This window comes from Pseudopodoces humilis, chromosome 6, assembly GCF_049639895.1.
Source record: "Pseudopodoces humilis isolate 2021_Gansu_Grassland_sample_001 chromosome 6, ASM4963989v1, whole genome shotgun sequence".
Classification (NCBI taxonomy): domain Eukaryota; kingdom Metazoa; phylum Chordata; class Aves; order Passeriformes; family Paridae; genus Pseudopodoces; species Pseudopodoces humilis.
The window spans coordinates 2,563,284-2,580,710 of record NC_142205.1 but is presented as its reverse complement, the minus strand read 5'-3'; the positions used below and the strand labels follow the sequence as shown (position 1 = coordinate 2,580,710).

Genomic DNA, 17,427 nt, shown 5'->3' with positions numbered 1-17,427 from the left:
TTGGCATTTATGAAATAACTTCCAATGCTGGTGCCAGGGAGTTTGGGGTTGGTGCAGCAGAGTTGTCAGCTGCGCTTCCTAAGCCATCTTTGCACTGCTTGTTCAGCAAATTCCACCTTTGCACCAACTCCCCTTCATTTACATGGAAAAACACATCAAATCCCACACACAGCATGTCAAGGACATCCTCAAAAGCAACAAAATAAAGTCTCAGACCAACACAACCAGTCAGGTACAAATCCAATTTTAATTGTCAAGCTCACTTCTAGCTCCTACATTCAACGCAAGGATCAAAAACTACAAGTTTGAGAGTAGAATTTTATTCTATCCCCAGTTTCTGACCGTTTTGGCAGCTGTCAAAAGGCAACTTCCAAAATCCACTCGTTTCAGAAGCTTTTCCCTACCTTGCAATGCCAGGTGAACCCTACGGACTCTCCCAACAGCTCCGGACACTTTTCAGACTCAGTTCTTTGGCAACAGTTACACAGAGCATTGTGCGTATATAAAGAGCTTATAATAAAACTTCTTTTACATTCTAATTGTCTTAAACCTTCACAGAAGTATTAAAGTGCTCAATCAACTCCAAACAAACCCTCCTTCCCTAGTCAGCTACTTCCTGGAAACGCCTGCACTTAAGTCAGCAAAACCAGAAGCAAACAAGAAGAGAAAAGGCATGGAAAAATAAAATAAATCCTCTGCAGGATCATGAAAACCCCTTCTGAGACAAGAGGCCTCGAGTCTCACATCTCCCTTTTACCCAAATATTGAGACATAGGTCCAAATGTTCAACCAGTCCAAGCCAGCACAGCTTTTTTTCCCCCCTCAAGCTGTGCTGATTTCCCATCAGTTGATTTTTTGGCCCCTGACTTCTGTAAGAACAAAAACCCTGCAGAACAGAATCCTACTGATGCTATAAAGAAAATACAAACACTGAAGTCACACCGGTGAAGGAAAATAAAAATACAGAAACAAGAGTTGTGTGGTGGATATTTAACCCTCCCTGCTGCCTGGATTTTACATTCTCTCCAACATTTGAAACTGACCTTTCAAAAAGGCTTTAAATGGGGACATTTTTGGCTCTTCTAAGTGGGAGATGGAGGGTGCATCTCAAAACTCTTTTGTCTGGGAAGACCTGCGGGCCATTTCACCCCACAATGGCTCTGTGCCCGAGGAAATCCCACCCAGAGCCTCAAAGAGGACCAAAGCCACGTTCCCTTGGGCACATCCTGTCCTTCCTCCAGCCACAGCACCCAAAATATCACTTAAACCACCCCACAAGGTTTTTCCTGCGGAGACACCAGGAATTCACCCGCAGGACACGTGTGTGTTACAGCTCTACCCAGCCAGGGGATGACACCCTGATTGCAGCTTTGCTTAAATCTTTTGACATCTCTGGGAAAAACATGTTATTTCAGCCTCAGCAGCCCTCTGCACCGCCAGGCTTCCAGCAGGTCCTGAACTGCTGCCTGTCACCTGCCCTTTTGCTGTTGACTGAAGATCAGACAGAGTTTTGCCACCTCTGAAATCCTGTCTGTCCCTGCTCCTACATGCAGCCCTTGCTAACAGCTCTGAAGTGATCCTGGCACAGAAATGACTCAAAAGCCAGGGAATTTTGGGGAAAGTGGTCAGAAACCACGCCCAGGTTTTTTTCCTGCTCCTGACAGACGTGGCAGGAGCTACCCCTGATGCTGCTGAAAGCTGAATTCCCTGCCTTGATGCACTGGGGAGGTCGTCCTGACCCTGAGACTTCTCAGATCAGCTTGGCGCCACGTGAAGGTCGTGGTTTTGCTATCTGTGACATTGTTCTGCTCGCTGAGGGGTTTCCCCTACGATTCCCTCAAGGATATAAAACCATGGACATAGGAACTCTCACTGCTCTCCTCCCTCCAGCCTCAATTCAAAGGGTTTTGTAAGAAAACGAAAAAATTGGTTCTTCACACTTGTTGGAGAGCTGTGGGCAGCTCCACAAAGATTAAATACCTTCTGATCTTTAGTGCAAATACACCAAATCTGCAGTGGCTTGAGCCTGGCTTAGCATCAGCTCAGGAGCTTTGCACCCAAAGCCTTCCTCCCTCACGGCTGGGCTGGTCTCCCTCACCATGCTGGGGTGAGAGGAAAAAACTCTGCACCGTTTACTGGGCAAGCAACTGGTAAGAAACACTCCTCTGTGCTGATAAATTCATATTTTAAGTTCCTCTTCTTCCCTCATTTCTACTCTTTTGAAAGTTTATCACCGAGGTCCACAATTTTCTGAACATCTTTAGCTGTGACCTGTGATGTGCCAAGCACTGAACTAAAGGGCAGCTTGTTTCACAGTACTCCAGATAAGAAAACTGACCATAGTACAAGCAAAATTAAATAAACTGAAATATAAAAGACAGCAGAAGTTAAGATTCATCCAGAAATATAATGTAACTGGGAGTGGGGGGAAAGTGGAAATCAGCTACACAACAGAAACAATGAAATGGCCAACAAGTCTTGATTAGGTGAAAAGAGGAAAACTTCCATTGCATTCTGTACATCAAAATTAAATGGAAAATTCACATGTTGGAGCCTCGAGGCAGAATGATGAAGCCACAGGAAGGAGAAAGCAAAGAAAACACCTTGAATAAAGCAACACGTGAACCAAACCTGTAACTGAGCAGCTTCCAAAAGAATAAAAGTGACCATATCTCAAGGGAGAAAAAGCAGCACTGAAGCAGAGAACAAGAATATGGTCAGGACGTGGTGGGTAACACTGACTGCACAAAACACTTTGTGATATTTGGAAAGAACCAGGCCTATTTGTATATCTATGCAAAATATATACACAACTCCATATGTATATATGTACACATAGGCACTACTGTACATATGTATATGCAACCTCGACACAACTGCCCTCTGGGTGCAAGCAAAAAAATGCTGCAGTTGTGCAAAAAACTACAATTCTGTGTTTGATTACCCAGGAGAAATGGGAGAATGATCCAAACTAATTCCCAAACAGCTCAAACCTAGATGGGGTTTCATCCACAGGGCCATGCGAGCCCGGCCTCTGAATGTTCCCAGCTCATTTGCAGGAAATTAAAGCTTCATCCAAAGCTGTGGATTGTAGCAGTACACACTGCAACTGTTTCCAAAGCCATTAATCTGAGAAAACAGCCACAATCTCTCCTGACATCAGTGGTTTAGCACTTGGCCATCCCACCCAGAACATCAATCTGGGAATACTGGGGGCACAGGGAATTGGATTCAAAGGCCAGGACAGGGCTGTCATTCTATAAAACAAGGGTCAGTTGCTGTTCTTAGTGCTGGGGAAGAGAAGGATGTGGTGCATTACAAAAGCTCCCCCCACCCTCAAACAAGGGAACACAGGACAACTCTGGATGCTCCAACCGTGCAGCCAGGCCGATCTTTGGGGTTTGTGTGGTTGGGGACGTGGGAAGTAGCATTTTCCATAAAGCTTGTTCGCCTCACAGCTCCAGAGAGCATCGTCCTCTCAAGTCCAAGGCTCCCTTGGTCTGGCACAGGCCCCGTGGAGCTGTGACAGGAGTGCATTGCCAACGTCAGAGCACGAAGAAAGTGGTGAAAGAGAACTGCAGGAGATGGTCCCACGCCTTTTCCGGCCCCAAAGGAGCTGTCTCTGCTGCCTTCAGTACTCTGCATCCATGGCATCCAGGTACTTGGCCTCGATGATCCTCGGGAGCAGGTTGTACCTGAGGCACAGCACAGAGAGGGTCAGTTCTGGTTTATGCAGCGTTTTTCTCTCTGTCCCAGAGCTCCTGGGTGAGTTTGGCTGTGACATTCTCTCAGCTGAGGGGGACACAAAGTGGGGGCCAGCAAAACCAACCAATCCTGCAAGCAAACACTGTGTTTGTAGGAACAGCAGTGCCAGGCTCCCTCTGGGAGAGCCTCCTCCTTTCAGCTGGAAGGGAAAGAGAACATCCTCATCCTCACAGGAGGATTTCCTCAAGCTCTGGCACCACCAAGTCCTCAGGGTGACACAAACACAGAGGTGAAGAGCCATGACTCCAAACAAGACCATCCTGAGCTGGTGTCTGGCTTCTCCTTGTGGAGACAGGGCTTCACTCAGTTTTAAAATTTTTTAAAATTTGATTTTTTGCATGAACATCCTCACAAATTATTATATTGGGGTAGAAAGGCACTGTGGAGTTGCTGTTGTAAATCCCAGTGCACATTTATGTGGCATTTCCCCTTGTTTAACAAGGAAGCAACTTCTCAGCTGTTACCTCAGAAAGCACCAAAAAATCAGTTTCAGATTTCAACAGCTGTGCAAGAGATCCCAAACATCATTTATTAATGAGAAATACCAGGATCTCCTCAAATAGACCCATCACAGAATAAAATGCTTGAGAGCCACAGACAAGAGAGAGCCCAGCTAAAAGACAACTTGAAGAGAAGATTCCTCTGTGGACAACCAAAAACTCATTGTCCCAAAGTTCAGAATCCAAGCCAGGAACTGGGAGTACCCAAAGAGGTCACGTTTTCTTCCAGCAGGCTGTTTTCCACTGCAATAATGGATTTCAGTGGCTTCTCAGCATCTGGCTTAGGACCACACCAGTGATCCCTCACCAATGACAACACAAATCATGTTTCTAAAGCTGTTGGATGGGTGGAAATGTGGCTTTGGGACGTGGCTGGTGTTCTGGATGGGACACCAAGCCATGCCTCGCTCATTTGTGTTTGACTCTTGAATTTTCCCTCTGGCTACTGTCCCATCTCCTCTTTCTCCCTTCACTTCTTAAAAAAAAATATAGAAAGAGAAAAGGTATTAAATTTCTTCAACTGCCTCATCTATTTAGAGTGCCAAATCTTTGGGAAAAAGTCATTAACTACAGAGCTCATGGATCATGGAGCTGTCTTCTTGGCTGGAGGCCACAGAAACTACATGAAGGCAAAAGAAATCAGAGGAAGGAAAGCCAAGGGCAAATTTCCATGCTGTACCAGGCAGCAGCATCTTCCCCTTGGCAGCTGATTATCCAGCTGCTGGGAAAAAAAACTGCCCTGGAAAGAGAAATGAGTTAGCAACCCTCAACAGAGGGTATAAAGTGACAGCATCTTATTTACTGAAAAGAAGATATATTTGCATATTAGTATCTAGCTCTCAGTACAAAATCAGGTTTTTTGACTGCATTCTCTCCACACTGATTGAGTTTTTTATACCCTGTCCAACACCTGAATTTGGCTGAGTGTGCCCCACGTTTTTTGTTCTGCACTGAGCTGCCCTGGGTGCAAAGCTGTGATTCCTGCAGGAGCCGCTCATCCTGCACTGCTCACAGCTGGAATATTTACCAGCCACTCATCCAGGCACCCCAAGTGCCACCAGTGTGAAGGGCAGGTGAGGCACTGCTACCAGAGGAACAATAATTTCAGTGTTTTCCAAGCCTGTTTATCTTTTAAAATCCAGCCCAAATGGCTCTGACATGATCCTGTTGAAAGCCACGGTAGCTCTGACATTTGCTTTTGTTTCAGAAAGGACTGGACCCATCTTTATCAGCCAAGGAAAACAACACATCAGGTGGTGCAGATTAGCAAATTGGCAGCTCTGAAATGTGGGATCAGAGGGAAAATCTCTGGGACAGCAAGCTCAAAGTCAAGCAGATATCACTGGTACCATGGTGGCCTAAAAATAATCAAGTGGACTGGAAACTTGATCTTTTCCTTCCAAGATCTTATTATGGCCTCTCATTATATCCAAAGGACTGAGAGCATGAATGATTTAAGTGGAGAATGATGGGCAGTGGCTGCTAATGAACCCCAAGGAAGAAATTAGTTAAATTTCTTAGCAATTCTCTCACAAGACTGTAGGATATTGTGGGGTCCTCTCAGCTTAAAATATGTATTTTAAGTCTAAATGTGGCCAGTTTCACCCAGCTGATCATTGACAGAAGCATCCAGCAGTGCAGGAGGTCTGTGAGGTCACCACAGCACTGGGTAAGAGATAAGGATTCCTCTTAGGCAAAGTTTCCAGCTCTGCTTTGAGCACTGGCCTGAGGAAATCAAATCACAAAGTGGTAAGGAACATTATCAAATAACACCTAGAGATTTGGACTGTGGCTTGTCAGGAAGATCAGGCATCCCACAGGCACTTAAAAGGAGAGGTTTTTCCCTCCTGGGAAGCTGAAGAGCAGCACTTGCCAGCCCAGAACTCTTTGCACAATTCCCAGCAGCACTGAAATCCTGATTCCTCCTCAGGCTTGAGCAGCTGGTAAAAACAACCCTCATCATTCTCCACCTCCAGGAGCTGGTTAGTCTGGAAAATGCAGAAAACTGAACTCACTTCATACAATAGCTGGGATTGGAAGGGACCTCTGGAGATCACCCAGTCCAATCCCCCTGGAGCAGGTGACACAGGAACATGCCCAGGTGGGTTTGGAATGTCTCCAGAGAGGGAGACTCCATGGCCTCCCTGGGCAGCTGTTCCAGTGCTCTGCCACCCTCAACATAAAGTTCTTCCTCATGTTGAGGTAGAAATTCTCGTGTTTTAGTTTATGGCCATTAATCCTTGTCCTGTCCCTGGGCACCACTGGAAAGAGTTTGGCACCATCCTGGAGATATTTATATGGATTAGTGAGATCCACTCTCACTCTTCTCCAGACTAAACAAGCCCAGCTCCCAATTTCTCCTCTCCTCAGACTTCCAATAATCCAAGCCTGAAGACACAAGGCATGGGAGACAGGGATAAAAGACAGCCAAGCTTCCTACCTGATGGGGATCATCCCTATCATGATGAGGGGGAAGATCATCTTCATGTAAGGCAGGGGTGACATTCCAAACCCACAGAGGATGAGGAGCTGCAGGACCTGCAGGCCTGTGAAATAGTGGATCTTCCTCTGGGGAACTCTGCGGATGTAATGGGTCGGAGGATAAGCAGTCTGAAGAAGAAGGGAAGAGGAGAACCACACGTTAGACATGCAGGGACCTGGACTTGTGACAGCAGAATGGGATTTTGGGACACCAGGGTTTGAGGGAAGTCATCAATTTGTACAAGCAATGCATCAACATCAGAGTCCTTAGAAGGTTCAGCAGCTGAACACGGGATTTGTAGGGTTAATTCCAGTGTCTGAAACCACAGTGTGGGCAGCAAAACCCATAGGGTGACTGGGCACTGGGAGCCTGGAGAGAAGACAAGGCGTCCCTCAGGGCCAGGATTGCCTCTGGGAACATCTGGAGTGCAATGCTGTATCTTGGGAAAAGCAGCAATGGGATTCCCTGAGGGGGACTGGGATTGTCAGGGCTCCACAGCCACAGATCCTGTGGGGGGAAGGAGAGCAGATGCATCCAGGTGCTGTTTCTGTCAGTGGTTCCTCCACCTGACACCCAGCTCCTCATTATTTCATAACCTTCCAAGGCTCCAGGCTTGCCCCTGGTGCTCCCATCTCTTGGCTGAACCCTGTTAGGGGCAGAGCAGGAGATGAGGGCAGTGCGGGAAGAGGATGTGCTCAGGGATTTTCTCCGTGTGCCCCTATAAGCCAACCATTTTTGAGAAATAAGGGGGAAAAAATGACATTAATAGGCTAAATATGGTGGTTTCTTTTGACAGTTCCTTGCTCATGTCTGAGCACAGGCATTGACTCACTGTCTATACATCAATGAAGAGGATGAGCGACTGTCTGCTGGCACCAGCACAGCCTCAGTGGCTTTCAGATCGTGCCATGACCCATTAAAAGGTTTCCACAAAAGGGAGTTTTCCATATTTGAGAATATTTTTTTCATTTTCCATGCCAAAGCCTGGAAAATTCCACACATAATTCCTACTGAAAGCAGAAGTAATAAGTCACATACATCAGTAGCCGTTCAACTCTCATTCAAAAATTGACATGACAACTGTAATCTTTACCCGAATTTCAGAGTTTTAACCTCTGGGATGTAATACTGGAGATCAAGACAGATTAGCAGAGATGCTGAGCCAAATGTTGGGCTTATTAAGCCCTTGACCCTTGTTACATAAGAGCAGGTGAGCTGGAGATTGCTCCAGGTACCACCTACACTGCCAAACAACACCTTTTCAGCACCTGTAACAGAGACAGATTTAAAAAAAAAAAACATCTCCCAGGTTTGTTTTCAGCCCACATCACAGAGGTTTCAATAACACAAATAATTTAATTTTGAGTTTAAAATCCCATTTTGCGGTATTTCACACAAAATGAAAGCGTAAAACAGCACAAAAAAAAATTACCTGCCTGAAGCTTTGTTGAGGAAATCAAAGATCATAATTTCCTGACGTTGTGCTTTTTCTATCTTATATTATTAATTTTTTTAAATGCATGTACTCTGAAGATGTGGACACGACAGCACGGGGAGGGGGGGTTAAAAAAACCAAAAAAAAACCCCAAAAAAATCCCACACTGAGAGAGCAACGGTTTGAACAGCTGTGTGCTCAGGTTGCAAACCAAGTGCAGGTACCTGTTCCTTGAGCAGCAGAGCCACCCTCTCAAAGAGCTGGTTCCCATCAATGGAGGTCAGGGCGATGTAGAGGAAGAGGCCAAAAAGGACCGGCTTTGGGATCCACTGCAGGGGGAACGGGAGGAGCAGCAGCGACAGCCCCACCAGGAAATTTGCCATCAGACTTGTCAGCCGCGTCTCCTTCACACTCACAATCCTGGAAGCAGGAAAAGAGGGGGTTGGAAAGAAGGGATAACACCCCAAGATCCAGAAGTGTTTATCCCAGTGGCTGCTCCGTGGAGGAGAAGGACATGTGCCACCAGGGAAACTCATCCTCAGCACACTGAAATCAGCACTTCTGGCCCCGTGCTGACACTGAGGAGGCAGAGCCTGGCTGGAGCCAGGCCAGGCACTTAATCCACAGCTCAAACAGAGCAGCTGGAAAAGTGCCAAATTCCCCTTTTCTGCAAAGCTCTACAGATCCTATCCTGAGCTAAATTACCCTCAAAACTGATTCTGTTTAGCACAATGCAGAAAAAAAACCCAAACCAGGCAAGAATCCTCTTTCTGGGCAGTAATTCTTCCCTTGATTTACCCTGGGCACATGCAATTGGCTTCTGTCCCAAAGAAAACTCATTGACTTCTCCAGGAAATAAGGAACCTCTTGGAGAGAAAAAAAAACAAAACAAAAACAAGAGAAAGGCAGCAGCCTCCTGCCAGCGAGTCAGCATTTTTGATGGATACGAGGATCTCCCTGTTTACATGGAAGGGAGTGCTGAGAGCACCACACAGGGATTCAATCCTGCTGTGGGCAACTGCTTATTACCACGCAAAACATGTCATTAATTAATGCAAATTTTCCAGAGCTGACAGGCCACAAATTGAGCTTTTTTTGAGGGGAAGACTGACAGGAAAGCAGGCAGCAGCTTTAGCAACCCACTTGAGGGGAGGCTGCTGTGTTTTCTTTGCACTTCAGCTAAACCTGTGAGCATCTCCTCCCAGTCTGAAAAAAATCACCAGAAACAAGAGGAGGAAAGAAAACCCACATCTGTCAAGACTACTTGCAAGTAGAGAAAAAGAGGATTCCTAATTTATTTTTTTTTTAGAAGATAAATCCAGCAATTCAGTGGATAAGCCAGTGAATAAATCCCCCTATTATGATGGAAAATTTTTGTCCATAGGCTGTTTTGGTGGCATTTAGTGACCTCATTCCCTGGATGAGACCCCTCAAATTCTGAATTAGCCCTGTACACAAAATTTCTCTGAGGATTAACACAAATGATCTATCAAAACACACTTCCCTCCTTTGCACATGCACCGCTGGGACTTCAAAATCCCTTCTGTCCTAAAGAAGACTGAATTATTGCAATATTAAGTTGGAGAGTTTTGCTTAGAAGTAAGGTCAGGTTGAACTTCAAATCTGTTTGTACCTTCAAGGAGCAAAATGAAGCTGAGGGATGAAAGGGCTTTCCACACCTGTATTTGGAGAGGGAGGGAAAGGGTGACAGCCCAAAGCTTGCTCTGAGGATTTGGACAACAAGGCAGAATTAACACCAGCAGTCATGAGACCTAAGGAACAACAGGTACCACAAACAGCACGCAAAGTCCTGAGAACAACGCTGGAACTCTTCTCTGAGTATGGGGCAGGTCATAGAAATCATCCAGGATTACCAGGACAGGATGCACAGAGGTGTTAACCTTTAAGTAACCTTCCAATGGGTTTAAACCACAGCTTTTCTCCTTCCAAATAGATTTTCTTGGATCCTCTTGCAAGTCTCCTCCATCCAAGGGGTCCCTGCCAGTGCCTAGAGGAGCTGAGGGACAGCAGAACGCTTCACTCTTGCCAGCTCTGGTGGAACTGGGACATCACCTAAATGGACAGAGTTTGGCACCTTTCCCACTGCCTCCAGAGGTCAGGATCACCACAGAAGTCCTGGAGATGAACAGAGCCAAGCAGCTTAAAGTGCAACTGGAAGTTCTGTGCCAGAGTAATTCCAGAGTTTGGCCACTCCAGAGCTGCCAGAACCACGATGAGCCTCTGTGGTGGCTCAGAGAAGCAGCAGTTTAAGGATGCACTGATTTAACCTCATCCAGATACAGCAAGAGTTCCTCCAGCACCAGGTCAGCCACACAGGAAGAATTTCTGCTATTTCAGACACAGATCTCCCCTCCTGCTGGGGAGGCTCCTGCCCTGCAAGCACACACAAGTCTGCAAGGGAAGTCATGCAAATGGGAGAGCTCAGGAACAAAACGAGCTACAAAACCACATTTCAATCAGATGCAAGGCTGCAAGTACAAGCTCAGAGTGGCATCTCTTTGCTAAGAGACTTCTGAAGTTCATGGAATTTTCTACAGCCATCTCTTAGGGATGCAGTAATCACAGCACTGTGTTTGATCTCAGACAAGATGTACTGCGATTGCTGCCAGCTCCTGCTAATGCCACTTATTAGTTTGGAATATTTTATCAGAACATTGCTAAAATTGCTCATAATTGGCTAAACATGATATTTTTAAAACTGATGTTCCCAGCCTTAGATTGGTCTCCTGCTAATTCTAGCACCTCATTTCCAGAGTAAGAACATCGCAGTCACATTAAGTCAACAGAGGAATCCTTGATTTCCATGTGTTCAAAATCTGGTTTGGCCCTTGAGGAACAGTTCCAGAAAGTCTGTGCTGTGATGGAAATAAAGTAATTAATGGAGATTAAAGAGCATAATCCAGGCTCATTTCCCCAAAATCCTCTAAATATGGTTAACATGGGATTAGCTATTCCTGAATTTCTCCAAGTAAACAACAAGAGCCTGTTTGCAGATTGCCACAGGAAACCTAAATTGTTTCTCTACAGGGGAGAAGAAAATTTTGCTTTCACTGTGACAGATCTTTACCCTTGTTTATATCATCATCCTGTGGGAGCTTTGATTTGAATGCAGGGAAGAAGCCTGCCAAGGGAGACAGAGATGATTTTCTAATTGAGCTTCATTTCTTTTTCAGCAGAGCTGGCTAAGAAGGAAAAAAAAAAAGGAAATAAAAAAAAGAAAAGAAAAAAAAGAAGATGTCTACATTGCCTGGAGCCTTCTGTTCTAGCCCCAGTGCTTTGCAGAGAACTAAAAGCTTTGGTCTCAAAGGGAGTTCAAAGCACTAGGAAACCCTCATTCCCTTTTTCATTCCCAATATCCAGCTCCCAGCACTGATTTGCCTCCAGCAGAGCAGAGCTGTGCCATGAGGGAACACACTCAGCCCTTCCAGAATAACCACTGGAGCTGTATCTAAGTCAGAGTGGCCAAAAAGGACCCTCTGGTGTTTTTTTTTGGGGCAGCTGGGTGAAGGAAAAGAGGACAAGGGCAGGGATTATTCCTTAGTTCAGGCAGGGGATTTGACTTTGTCAAGGAAAAGCCAGAATACAGAATCATGACAGTGGAAAAAGAGGAAAAAGAGGCACTTTGATATTAAAAGTGACAACAGGAGGGAGGTTTGGCACGTGGGTTTCAAATTGTGAGTTCTGCATCTCTCAAAGCAACAGAGAGTGGAGGTATCCCAGAGCATATCATGGACACGAGGAGCAAGGGCATGGATTAAAATCCTGGATTTTTTCTTCAAATGGGGTTTAGCATTTATTCAAGAGAGATATAGTCATGGAAACAACCAGTATCAACGTGGAAATACAAACCCAAGGGACTGATCTCCCAGGAAAAGATCTGTAGGAAAGTTACAGGGAGCAGCAGAACTCGGCAATTTCTAGAGGTGGGAGGTGAAATCTGTCCATCCCTGACCCAAAAGTCAGCTGTGCCTGGCTGAGCTGGGCCATTTGGCACCAAAACAAGCATGAAGGCAAGACTTAAGGCAGACCCACTCCATTCCCCAAAGTCAATGATCACTTAGCCTCACTTTTGATAAGTGGCAACTCAGAAAATGGAAACTAAGGCAGGACAATTAAAACTAATGGTACGTGAGTGGAAATTACCACTCCTGTGGTAAAAGCACTCAACTGCAACAGACTGAGATCAAACAGGCCAGATCTGCTCCAGAGCAGAGATTGTTTCATGAGAAAAAGGTTTTTAATTTTTCAATTTTTTTTAATAGGTCTGTGATAAGAATGTGTTGCTCAACTCAGAGCAGCAGAAGAATTGGTCTTAAATAGAAACCCATGACCCAGCCATGGCTTTCACACTTGTTTTTGTTTAAAACCCAGAGAGTTTAAGCATCTCCTTCCCAAAATGTGGTGGGAGATGTTATGGGAGCTCTGAAATAATGGTGCATTTTTCTTCCCCTTCGTAATAACCACCAGACAGGTTTCAGGCAGTGAATCAGCTTTGGATTCTTTCTGGGGAAAGCATCCAGAGAGATTCGGCCAGATCATCTCCTCAGCTTCCCACAAGGCTGAAACTGAAAATGGCCTTGGCTGACTTTTCCAGAGCAGAATTAGCAATGGAGAGGGTGGGATCCCTGTGGGATTCTGCCACTGGCCAGAGTATGAATTTGAGTGCTTGAGTGAAGGGGATGAAGCCAAACCAAGACTCACTGGGGGCATCTTCCCATCACTTCCATACCTGGAATACAACAGCCAACACCCCAAGCACGCAACCCACCGTTCCCAAAGGACTGGGAAGCCACAAATGAATCCAAAGAGATCTACTTACGTCTCATAGATGTGTCCACTCTCCACCCTCTCCTCCACGTAGGCCAGGGCGCGGACGTGCATGGGGGAATGCGGGAAGGCCGCGTGGATCCAGGGCAGGCCGAAGACCGACAGCCCCGTGTTGATCAGTGCCACGAGCAGCAGGTCCCAGTGATAGGCTGTGCCCTTCACCAGCCTGGAATGAGGGGTTGGGGACAGTGGTTACACCTGGTGCAAACCCCACAGGCCGCCTTTGGTGAACACTCGAGCGCTCTCACACACTTCACACCTCTGGATTTACTGTTGGCACAGTGTGAACACTAAAGGCAGGGAAATGTGATGGTTTGCTCCCAAAGCTGTTGTCATCTGGAAAGAACAACTTTGAGCAGAAAGGCAGCCCCAACAAAGTAACAACCCATGAAAATTTCATCAGCATTTTTCTCCTACATTTATTGCAGAGTGTACACGAAATCCACGTGTGTGTTTGCTTGCCGAGTCCACGTAGGGAGCGGATAAAATCCTGAGCATTTGTTGTCAAAGAACTGACACTGAAATTCGTTTGTAACCCTGATCTCTCTCCTTCCCCACGAGCAGAACACATGCTCAGTATGCTGCAGTAATCCCCTAATTATGTAATTGCTACTGCATGATAAGAAAATGGGACAGGAATTCATTAAACTTCAGCTCCTCCTTGGTAGTCACACAATCATGGAGTGGATCACAGAATGGTTTGGGTTGGAAGGAACCTTGAAGATCATCCAGTTCCAACCCCCAACGTGGACAGGGACACCTTCCACTATCCCAGGTTGCTCCAACCCCCATCCAGCCTGGCCTTGGACACTTCCAGGGATCCAGGGGTAGCCAGATTCTCTGGGCACCCTGTGCCAGGGCCTCACCACCCTCAGAGGGAAGGATTATTTTCTAGTATCTCATCTAAACATATTCTTTGTTTGTTTGAGTCCATTCCCCCCTGTCCTGTCACTCAAGGCCCTTGTAAAGTCTCTCCCCATCATTCCTGTAGCTCCCTTCAGGTCCTGGAAGGCTGCAATGAGGTCACCCCAAAGCCTTTTCTTCTCCAGGCTGAACAATCCCAATTCTCTCAGCCTTTCCTCACAATAGAGGTGGCTCCATCCCTCTGATAATCTCGGTGGCCTCCTCTGGATTCATTCCAACAGGTTGATGTCCTTAAAGCCTTCTGAAAAGAATGGGGAGGACAACAAACAATGACCCTGAGGGTGCTGAAGGTGCCTTTGCTCAGAGAAAGCAGCACGTGAGCAGGGGCCGCATTTCCAAAGCGTGAGCCAACTCAGGAAAAGCGTTTGCAATCCCACCCTTCCTGCCAGCACCTTCCCGAGGCACTGCAGGGTAGACACCTACCTGACCCACTCACCCCACTGCCTCCTCAGCCAATGGAGGGGGACACTCCCAGTGGGACCAGGCTTTTGTCCCAAAACTGGGGCAACCTGGGCTAGTGGAAGTTGTCTGTGATGGCACCACAAACAGATGGGGTCAAGTCCTAGTTTTTACATCTCTAAAAATCCCTGTCCCAACACTTGACCAGCATCAGCTCAGCCCTGTACCCAGGCACTCTGAAAAACTCCAAAGAACATTTTACATTCCTTGAAGACATCCTAGTGGAAAATACCAAAAGTTTAGACTAAATTCATCTTAGCCAAGAGATGACCCACTTACATACAGATTTATGCAACACTTAAAGGGATATAATAGAGATAAGAGGTGGTCAAAGGAAACTAAATTAGTGTAGCTGAATTTGAGCTTGTCTCCTCTCTCCTAATACTGTGTCACTCCAGCTACAACATGGAGAATGCTAATGTGCATTATGCAAGGAGAGAACCCTCCCACGCATCACATTAGCAAAAAGTCCTCAGAGACATGGTAGTTTCCCCGGAAAAAAGTCATCCACATTCATTCTTGACATCACATCTGATGGCAGTCGGCACAAAAACATCAGGGGGAATATTTTAATAGTGTAACATCTCAAGTTTGCACGTAAGTGAGAGTTATCAGACATTGGACATATTGTTTTATTGCACTTCCACCTTTTTTTCAGTTGGAATTTACCAGTTCCAAACACTCCTGATGCTCAGCTGCAGCATGTTGTGCTACAACATTTATGTAGGTCATTGACTTCTCATTTTCAACAAATTCTCTGTACTGCAAGAGCAGTGCAAGTGTCCACATGTGTCAGACACTCCCTAAATATCTTGAGGTGCATCCAAAGACCTCAAACCGTACAAAATATCCACTTCACGTTCACTACGCCACCTCTCGGCTCCCAAAACTCCAAAATTAGACTGAAAAATGCCTTGAGAGTTTTAGGGGACAAACGATGGTGTGGAGCAGAGAGTAAAGAAGAAACAGGTTGAGGTGATGAGCTCTTTGAGGATTTGTGGTATTGGCTCACTGCCACAACACTGGGCTTTGAGGACGGTGAGGAGTTAAGCAGCAGAGTTACCTCTACCTGTGACAACAGGAATTCCTGAAAACACATCCTGAATACATATTCTGATGCTTAGACAAGCTTTGGGCAAGCAGTGGTGGTGCCAGACCCAGGGACAGCTCCCCACAGAGGGAAAAGCAGCACCGAAGGCGTTACCTGTTCTCCGGGGCGTTGGCGAGGGACGCGACGATGTTCTGCTCGATGAAGAAGAGCATGGAGAGGAGAAATCCCAGTCCCATGGCACTCATCACCGACCCAATGGACAGGGACTGCACGGGGGCCAGCACAAACAAGCTGTCAGAGGCGTTGTAGTTAAATTTGGACACTGCAAAGAGGAAGGGAAGGATGTTAGGAGGCATCTCATCCTCCAACCATCAATGTTTTACCCACACCACGAAGAACTGCGAAGCAAGCAGGAAAGCAGGCATGATGCTCTGGCATTTGGGAGCCTGGAGGCCATGGGACACGGGTCCATCTGGCTGGTTTGGTTTATTTTTTCCCTCTATCCACTTAGGATCTGGCTGCCATCCTGATGGGACAGGCCACTGCTAGTTCTAGCGAGGCATTACAGATATTGGAGCAAAACAAAAGAGGGAAACTTGTTTTCCACAGATGCAAGGTGTTTTTAGATGAGGAAGCTTTATAACCAGCACCATAATGCTCAGCTCATCAACCCACAGAGGCATTTGGAAACTTCCTCATCTCCAACAAGCTGTGCAAGGCATTTTAGTATAAAACCTAAATCAAAATTCTGCTGCCATTGGAAGCAATCCATGGCTAGGGATAAATCACACATGGCCACGCATCATTTTGCAATCCAACTGGATGGAATGGCCATCACAATAAAAAAAAAACACATTTCTTATTTGTTTCCATACATTTCCTCACATCACCCGCTCACGTCACTGCAGGACAATGCAATTCCTGTCCCCATTATCACTTCCTGATATGGAAAAGTTGATCTATCTGGCCAATGAATGGTGTCTCATTTTTAGATTTCCTTGTGTAACTTAGAGCTGCCCAGATGCTCTGCACCATTTCACCTAAATAAGGAAAACAAACTGGAGACAAAAAGGACAAATTGGGATGACCAACTCTATGTTGATATGACTGGCAACAACCCTTCCTGCCTGCTGATTACTCTGCCCTTTGTTCTTTGCCAGAAATTGTTCATCTCCCTGTGACACACACCTCAAACCCATTGAAAAGACACATCTGGATAATTTTTCTTGTCCCAGCCTCATTTAGCCAGGGTTTTGAATGACATCAATCTAATGATGAGGAAATCTGAGTTCTTGGCGGGAGGTACATGCAGTATTTGTGAAATTATATGGAAGAACTTTGGTTTTTAGCAAAACTTTCTAGGATTTCACTTCTCTCTTTCACAAAGCCCAGTATTCCAGAGAATAAAACCAGAACTTACTTTCAATTTCCTTGAAGATATAGGAACCCACAACAGAGAAGGTCAGGACTGAAATGGGTAAGGCACAGTCGGACAGAATTTCGCGTACCCTCGCGTGCAAATATGGGCTGCAAAAGAGACAAAAAATTCCCATCAACACCCCACTGTCAGGACAATCACTCAATCCTGACAACATTTAATGCTTTAGAAGTGAAAATTCAGTCCCATCTTGCAATTCTAAAGAGATCATTGGAGTGAAGAATCAGTCTTTCACTCAGCCCTAAATCCTCTGGCACCTACAGCCTTTGAAGGTTGATGAATGCAGAAGCAAAACACAAAGAAACAAGAGAATAAGATGCAAACTAGGAAAAAAAAGGCCTTCAAGCACCAATTTGTGTCTCATTTCCACTTTACTTTAATTACTTCCTGCATTTCAAATGAAGAGTTTTAAGAGCAATAGGAGCAAACCCCAAATCAGAGCCAGTGTTTGACTCCCAAGAGCTGACTGAAGGTACATTCCCAGTAGACCCTTCCTGCATCATCAGGAATTTTCACCCAGAAAAA

At 45.8% G+C, this 17,427-nt stretch overlaps 1 protein-coding gene across 7 annotated transcripts in view; it reads right to left on the bottom strand.

Annotated features, from left to right (window-relative positions):
• Window positions 1-228: 228 nt before the first annotated feature.
• The window catches only part of SLC4A11 (solute carrier family 4 member 11), a 134,023-nt gene continuing 116,824 nt past the window's right edge, over window positions 229-17,427 (bottom strand). For all 7 annotated transcript variants that reach the window (XM_088057126.1, XM_088057127.1, XM_088057128.1 and 4 more), the window contains 6 exons: window positions 16,885-16,991; window positions 15,618-15,786; window positions 13,023-13,196; window positions 8,407-8,602; window positions 6,706-6,875; window positions 229-3,695 (listed from right to left, as the gene is read on the bottom strand). In XM_088057126.1, the coding sequence (XP_087913252.1) occupies window positions 3,632-3,695; window positions 6,706-6,875; window positions 8,407-8,602; window positions 13,023-13,196; window positions 15,618-15,786; window positions 16,885-16,991 (880 nt within the window). In that variant the 3' untranslated portion in view covers window positions 229-3,631. The remainder of the gene's footprint in view (window positions 3,696-6,705; window positions 6,876-8,406; window positions 8,603-13,022; window positions 13,197-15,617; window positions 15,787-16,884; window positions 16,992-17,427) is intronic.